An 8,168-nucleotide genomic window follows, 5' to 3' on the forward strand; every position below is an offset into this window, starting at 1 on the left:
TCAACTCAAGAACAACTTAGTGGGCATACTGACTTACATGTATTTGGAGTTGCCGCATGTAAAGGGGAATGTGGAGTAGTGACATTAATGCAGTTTTCATATTGTATTTCAGCTGTAATAGTAAAAATAGAAGAAGGAGCAATTGTACCAGATGCTAGGACCAAAACCTATATTAATATAATTTTTACTTTTCAGCTATTTCCGTTTTCTTCATTGCTTTCACTTTACATTTTAGCCGTTCATAACAGTTTGTCTATCACCTTTTGATTCGAAATAGTAGTAGAATAACTTCAAAGCATTATAAGCCTACATTCAAGTAGCTCTATGGAGTAGACTGAGAAATATTGAAGAACAGAGTTCCTTCCTCAAACAATTACCCAAAAGTGAATCACTAAGTCTGGTCATAAACTCTTATGACCAACGGATGAATTTAAACCAAAATTTGGTATAATTTGACAATTAAAGAATATCTGAAAATTTTCCCTGTAAAAATCTTGCGGAAACTTCAAATTAGTTGGTGTTTAGGTGTGGCACTAGACAGCTGTCTTCACATATAGATAAATATGGTAAGAGCGACAAATGGCCGTCCTAAAGATGAATTCAGCCTTAGATCAAAATGAAACATTCACGTTGGAAGTAAAATCAAGTATAGAATATTCACTGCAATTGAAATCGTGTGCATGAATTGAATACTGGTTACAAGAATATGACATGTCTCCACCGAGCCAACTAATGGAAAAGGAAAATAAACAAAAGAAAAAAATGGTTAAAGCTAAAGACAAAAGTTCCAGCTGATTTTAATAATTCCAACTAGTTTAATAACGAAGTTCTATCACAACAATGCTGATTTTCTCATAATAACAAATTTCCGTTTCTCTTTCCCTCGTGCCTTTCATTCGTTCACTAGTACAATGGCTTTTTTCTTCCTTTCCTATCATACCCTATTTCTTGCACTTATGTTCTTTACCACAACCCATATCCTAGCTCAATTGCCACTAACAAATGGAACAAACTTTTCATGCCCCGTGAATTCAATTCCTTCTTGTGACACATACGTGGCATACTTTGCACAGTCTCCAAATTTTTTGACTCTAACAAGCATATCTGACATATTTGACACCAGCCCTCTATCCATTGCAAGAGCCAGTAACATGAAATCCGAATATGAAGATCTTATTCCAGGTCAACTCTTGTTAGTACCTGTAAATTGTAGTTGCAATGGAAACCTCTCATTCGCCACTATCTCACATGAGATCAGGCAAGGTGATAGCTACTATTCTCTTTCAACCACTTCATATGAGAATCTCACCACTTGGGAAAAAGTGAAAGATTTAAACCCTCATCTAGACCCATATCAGTTGCATGCAGGTATCAAAATAGTGATCCCTTTGTTCTGCAAGTGCTCTTCAAGATACCACTTGGATAAAGGGATAGAATATTTGATTACCTATGTTTGGCAGCAAAATGATAATGTTACCCTTGTAGCTGCCAAGTTTGGGGCATCCCCAGTGGACATAATAACTGAAAACAACATCAGCCAGAACTTCAATGTTGCAACCAACCTTCCAGTTTTTATCCCAGTGACACAGCTACCAGCTCTTTCTCAAATTTATTCACCACATGAAAGAAAGGGAAGCAATCATCTATCTATTGTGATCATTTCCATTGGTGTTAGCATTGTTTTGTTTACTCTTTTATTACTGGTTTATGTATATTGTTTGAGGAAAAAGAAGACTAGTAGTGAGAATAGGAGCGGGCCTTCTGTGGAGACTGCAGATAAGCTAATTTCTGGAGTTTCATGCTATGTAAGCAAACCAACCATGTATGAAGTTGGTGTGATTATGGAAGCTACCATGAACCTCAATGAACAATGCAGGATTGGGGAATCAATGTACATGGCCAAAATGGATGGTCAGGTTTTAGCAGTGAAAAAAGTGAAGGAAGATGTCACAAAAGAGGTGATGATTTTACAAAAGGTAAATCATGCAAATCTTGTTAAACTAACAGGAGTTTCTTTAGGTAATGACGGGAATTTCTTCCTTGTATATGAATATGCTGAAAATGGATCTCTTCATAACTGGTTGTTCTCCAAGTCTTCCAATGTTTCAAGCTCAATGGGCTTCCTCAATTGGAGTCAAAGGATAAGCATAGCAATTGATGTTGCCATGGGTCTTCAATACTTGCATGAACACATTCAACCATGTATAGTTCACATGGACATCACAACAAGTAACATCCTTCTTGACTCCAACTTTAAGGCCAAGATAGCAAATTTTTCCGCGGCAAGAACATCAACAAATCCTATGATAACAAAATTAGATGTCTTCGGTTATGGAATGGTTTTGTTGGAGTTACTGACAGGAAAAGAATCCTTAGCAAACAATGAAAATGGTGAATTGGCAATGGTGTGGAGTAAGGTTAAAGGGATCTTTGATCAAGAAGTGAAGAGAGAGGAAAGGTTTAGAAAATTGATGGATCCTATGTTAGGGGAGTTTTATTCTCTTGATGATGCTCTCAGCATCGCTTTCTGGGCAGTGAATTGCACAGCAGAGAAACCTTTGTCTAGACCAACAATGGGAGAAGTTGTTCTTAGCCTTTCCCTTCTCACTCAGCACTCTCCTTCCACATTGGAGAGATCATGGACTCATGGGTTAGAAGTAGAAGTTACTCGAACGCTGCTTACTCCAGTCACTGCTCGTTGATTGAGTGAATGCAATTTCAATATCTCAATCTCAAGTTCCAGCATGTCTAATTCACGTTTACGTAATAATAAATTCGTGCTTTCTTTAATGTTACTAATTAAAGTTTTTACATTAGATTAATGCTTACAGATTTTTTTATACGTTTCCAAACATGCACTTCAAAGATGGTGTTTTGGTTACGTGTTTAGTTCGAAGTGTCTATGTATAAAAATCAGTTTTGAATAGAAAAATGTTAATTTCTAAGTGTTTTTAACTTTCCACTCATGATTTGTTAGAGCATGTAGTCCTTGAATGGCAACTGCATTTGACTTCAGTGACTGAGTTAAATGTATGATTCTGCTCTTAGATGAATTAAGGAAAAGCTACATACCTTAATTACTTACAGAAAGAGTATTTGTGGCCTCTGTTCATTCAACCGCATCATCATCAATAGGGATGAGTCACAGTGTCGCACGCAGGACGCTAACTTCTTTGTTCTTTATTTTCCAATTCCTGCTGTCATTATTTGTAACGGCAGGTATTTTGTTTGGTATTTCACGTATGCACTATAATATATGTGAACTATTATGTTATTTAATTTGAACAATTGAAACTTAATATTGCATGTATATATAATTTTATTTTTATTTTTTGGTACTTATATTCCAAAAATGTCTTTTGACAATTTATACTTTTGTCTTTCACATGAAACTTAATAAATAAAGCTTTGAGATTACTCTTAAAGCATATTGGATAGTTAATTAGTAATTGAATAATTTTAATTTTGCAAAAGAATTTTAAAGAAACTTTTAGAAAAAAAATATATAAAATAAGATAAATGATGTATGGATATCATGAAGTAAGTATGGAACTACACTCCACCTCTATTACTATGGGGCGATTAACAACAATTTAAGCCAGATGCACTTGCATGAAAAAATTAACGGAAAAACAAAAAAGTAATTCGTTAAGATGGGCTTAATATATGCTTTTTAAAGACAGTGAGTGGCAAATAAAAATAGATACAAATAAATGATTTTTATGATATTTTACACGTAAATAAGGATAATTTTTTCCATATTTGTGTAGGACTTATTTTCTTATAATTAACATCCTAAATTTGATTTCTTTCTTTCATTTCTAGTTTTAAAAAAATTTAAATAAAAAAATCATACAAAATCAAGTGTCATTATTGTAATAGGAAGACCAAGATATATTACAAGAAAATTGAAATATTGAGAAAAAAAGGTTTATAAAAAAGAAAGTAAACAAGAGTGATAAAACGGTGCATTAATTTATGTCACTTATTTCTGTTTTTGGTACTGGTCATGTTATTTATATCGTGTTTTGCATCTTTTAGAATCAGTAATTTATTTGGATTTTACAATGTAGGGCTCGTACAAGTCTAATGGCAGAGACCAAAATACTCTACTGGATAGATCATGGCCATTAAAATAATTTATCTTTTATTTTAAAATTAATAAATATTATAATAAATAGATAGGATTAAAATTGGAGAGGGTACAATAGAATTCAGTGCAGAGTATCTCAATTCCTAATGGCAAAGACATTCTAAATGTGAACTCTAATGTGTCAATTTGTATATACATATATATATATATATATATATATATATATATATATATAATATTGTAATAAAAGGATAAAGACTATTTCACATCCTGAAAAGTAGCATACATTTATTTAAAAATAAAAAAATTATAATCTGTTAGATGTAAGTTAAATAAAATATTTAAATTAAATTTATACTATTGTAATATATATATATATATATATATATATATATATATATATATATATATATATATATATATGTAATATAAGTGTAAATAATAGATGCTAAGTTGATATTAAAATATCTGATGATAAAATAGGAGAGGATACATCACATATGTAACCTGTGAATAATTAATTGTAATGGTGGAAATAGAGTAACAAAAAATATTGATAATTTGCAAGTTGCAACACGGGATACTTTATTTCATATTATGTAAGTGTTCTTGCAGAGACCATTTTGACTTTGAGATGGCTCATCTCAAAATATGTCAGTCATTTATACACCGAATAATAATAACAACATTTCTCACGAACTTGCCTCCAGTGGACCTAACGTTATTCCAAATCCAAACACCTTAACTTTGGTAAAACTTAAAGTCAAAGATAAGAAAATAATTGTTATTCATCCATCTTTCTATCCCACAAATGCAACATAAGAAAATGAAGGGAACGACTTTACAAAAACTATAATATTTAACGGTGCTAATGCATTAAATTATATTAAATTTTATCATTTTTTATTTATCGAACATGCGTCTCTACATTTGTAATTCAACGTAAGCACCAAATCAATTATTGAATTTGTTTTAAATGATGGTTGGGCGACCATATATCCATTACAGCAACAGAGACATATTGATAAACCCTACATAGTAATAAACTTCTTAACTAAATAGGAACACGATCCCCCAACGAACAACCCAAGGGTGTCTCTGAACTATACTTTTCAATGTATGCTAAATCTTTCTAGAAGTACAATACTCATTATTTTGTTCTCATTCTATGAACAACGGAGTTTCAATGCTCTTATATTTCTTAACATATGGAGGTTTTAATTAGTGCATCGTAACACACCCGATGAGCTTGTCAATGATCTCACAGATGTAGCTTCAGCAACTTTAAATCTCTGTTCAGGGCTATAATTTGGCGTTCGTAGCTTTTCACCTTTTGTTTCCACGAATGAGGCTCCATTTTCAAAAGCGTCCCCTACTGAATGAAATTCCCACGTGTCTCCAATTCCATTACTGCTTTTTCTCCATGTCACCTGTACGTACAAGTTATTAGCATATTCCATTTCCACTAATTCTATATACAAACACTAGAATTGGCTCTATTGAAACAATAAGATTTATTTTTTGTTGATATTCTATTTCATATATTAATGCTAAAGTTATGGTAAAAATGATAATAAACAATAAATTTCTTTTCGAAAGAAAACAGAGATAAAAAATTAATTTCTAAATATTAAACTTGTTGAAATGCTTGAATAAATTACCTCCTTACTCCCAGACGTTGGTGCTATGAAGAGGTTGGCTTCACTTTTGAGGCTGGGTTCCATGCTTCCACCTATGGCATATTGCACCCATCCCATGTAAAGATTGTTGGCAACATGTGCATACCCATGGCGAATTCTGCAATGTTATTCAAATAATAAAACAATTAATTAAAATCTTTGACATATGTATTTTTAACTACTTAATTGTGCAATTCAACATTAATTGAAGAATTATCTACCTTGGCATGCGTTGGTGGCAATCGGGTCCAAAATAGTTGTACACAACGGTGACTTTCATGTTCTTGTCTCTCAAATACCCATCATCATGGCCAAGAAGCATGACCTTGTTTTGTTCCCTAAACCAGTTGTTGGAGACTGTTACATCAGTGGAACCTCGTGTGACATCAAGAAGACCGTCTTGGCAATCATAAAGAGTGTTATGATCAACCCAGATCTTGGTAGCGGTAACCAATCTTATTGCATCTCCATCTACTTGACCCAAAGACATTACCTTTCCATTAGGACCCATCACCAGTCCAGGAGCTTGAGGTCGGCAATGATGAATCCTAAGGCCATGGATGATTATGTTGGTGGCCTAATAATAACAAATAACCATGGAATTGTTAGCAAGTGGTAGATGCATGATAATGATAATTGCACAAGTTCGAAAAAAGACAAAATTAGATTAAGTTATTAACATTAGTATCATTAAATTCTCCTTCATATGTATATAATTTGAAAAATGTTAACCGCAATCTTTGAAGCTGAGATTAAGTAGCTAAAAATAATAAGATTTCATCAAAAATAATTATTTATTACATTTTTATAATTTTAATGTAATAAAATATTTTTTGAATAAAAATTTACTAATTTTAAATTATTGAAATCATCCTTAAAAGATGATATTAGCACAGCTCACATTTTTAAAAAAAATTCTACTACATATATTTAATGAAGGCTAATTACAAAGATAATTTAATCTAAATTTCGTTCTGAAATTAGCTGAAGCCGTTGATTACCTTAAAGATCATCAAGCATGCATTATCAGCAATGTGGACATTGACACCTCGACCATCAATGGTGGTGAAACTGCTAATGAAAAGGGGTTTCTCGAGTCTAATGTGCATGTCTCTTTCGAATGTGATCCAAACTTTCCCTTGAACTCTAGAAGCTCCATATCTCAAGGTGCCAGGTTTGGGGTTTATTGGGTTGTCACTAGAATCAGTAACTTCATAATGTATGAGGTCCTTACCTATGTTGTTTGTCATTTTCCCTGCATAACCCACCGAGCATGTGGCAAGTTGTGATCGATTTCTCCTCCATTCACCATTCAATCTCCAACATTGATCTATCACATTCATTTCCAAGCCTTCTATCTTGGATTGCTTGGCAGAACTAACATTTGGAGTGAAAAATGAGAAAATCATAATAGTTAAAATATAGCACCAAAGGATGAAATTGATAACTTGAAAAGTCATGGTACAATATGTTTTTTCTTTAATTGATTAAAAGATATAACTATTTGAATTGTTAAGAAGAGAGGATAGCAAGAAAGGAAGGAGTTACTAGGGTTTTATAGGAGAAGCAGTGGTATGAGGTAGTGATTATAGAGGTTAAAGTGGTTAGTAATTGCTTGGGACTTGGAAGTTTGTTTAAGTTGTTGTGTCAAGCAATGGCTAAGGGACTGTCTCATGCAAGAGGAAACTAAGAATAGAAACATGGAGGTTAAGCTAGTTTTAAATCCTCCTAATTGTGACAATCTAACAATTAGCTAAATTTGTGCATAACTAAAGAGAAATAAACGTTGTCTGTAACTTGTAAATCAATCCAATTGTTATATTTGTAAGGAAGATCCATCAATTGTTATACAACTAGCAAATATCTGGTACATTGTGGGGGGTATTATTTTTTCAATTTAAATAGTATTTAAATATTATAAATAAAATTATTTAAAATTATAACAGAAAAGTATAGAATTAATTAAAATAGACAAGTAGTTTAAATTTAAGAGAAATAGTAAATTAAAAATAATTTGAAAATATATGCATTGAAATTTGAAATGATAAAATTATTTACATATAAAAATTAAAAGTAATTGATGTAAAGGTTTAAAAGAAAAAATCTTAACATGAGAGAAATATTTTAAATTAAGAATTTTATAATTTTAAAATATAAAAATAATTGTTCAATGACAATATAATAATGTGTTTTGAGGAATAAGGGAATACAATAAAAGGAATTTTATAATTAAGAATGAGAATTTATATTTATAATATTGTTATATGTAAAAGTAAGATGTGTAAAATAAAGTATGTTATTGATGTACTTTGGTCAGATTTGGGCCAAGTTGACCAACCCAATAAAAACTGGGAAGGGCATGAATTCTTTGGTCCAATTCTAGCCATTTTGAGTTT

The 8,168-nt window shown here is 31.9% G+C and overlaps 2 protein-coding genes across 2 annotated transcripts; one reads left to right on the forward strand and one right to left on the reverse strand.

Annotated features, from left to right (window-relative positions):
• Window positions 1–911: 911 nt before the first annotated feature.
• LOC113858821 (serine/threonine receptor-like kinase NFP) lies at window positions 912–2,702 on the forward strand. The gene has a single exon (XM_027491585.1). The coding sequence runs from the start codon at window positions 912–914 to the stop codon at window positions 2,700–2,702; it is 1,791 nt and encodes a 596-aa protein (XP_027347386.1).
• A 2,608-nt stretch (window positions 2,703–5,310) lies between these two features.
• On the reverse strand, window positions 5,311–7,217 carry LOC113859333 (probable pectate lyase 16). Its single transcript, XM_027492138.1, has 4 exons — window positions 6,774–7,217; window positions 5,994–6,349; window positions 5,755–5,890; window positions 5,311–5,523 (listed from the first exon to the last, which is right to left on the reverse strand). Exons 1-4 carry the CDS (start codon window positions 7,179–7,181, stop codon window positions 5,311–5,313), a joined length of 1,113 nt encoding a protein of 370 aa, XP_027347939.1. The 5' UTR covers window positions 7,182–7,217.
• Between the last annotated feature and the right edge of the window lie 951 nt (window positions 7,218–8,168).

Source organism: Abrus precatorius, unplaced genomic scaffold, assembly GCF_003935025.1.
Source record: "Abrus precatorius isolate BTA unplaced genomic scaffold, Abrus_2018 Scaffold2, whole genome shotgun sequence".
Lineage (NCBI taxonomy): Eukaryota > Viridiplantae > Streptophyta > Magnoliopsida > Fabales > Fabaceae > Abrus > Abrus precatorius.

Excerpts from the sequence above, each read along its gene's own strand:
- LOC113859333 (XM_027492138.1), bottom strand. The coding sequence starts at position 7,181 with ATGATTTTCTCATTTTTCACTCCAAATGTTAGTTCTGCCAAGCAATCC. Across the intron at positions 6,350-6,773 it reads CATGCTTGATGATCTTTAAG|GCCACCAACATAATCATCCA; the intron begins GTAATCAACGGC and ends TGTTATTATTAG. Across the intron at positions 5,891-5,993 it reads TGCCACCAACGCATGCCAAG|AATTCGCCATGGGTATGCAC; the intron begins GTAGATAATTCT and ends ATAACATTGCAG.
- LOC113858821 (XM_027491585.1), top strand. The coding sequence starts at position 912 with ATGGCTTTTTTCTTCCTTTCCTATCATACCCTATTTCTTGCACTTATG.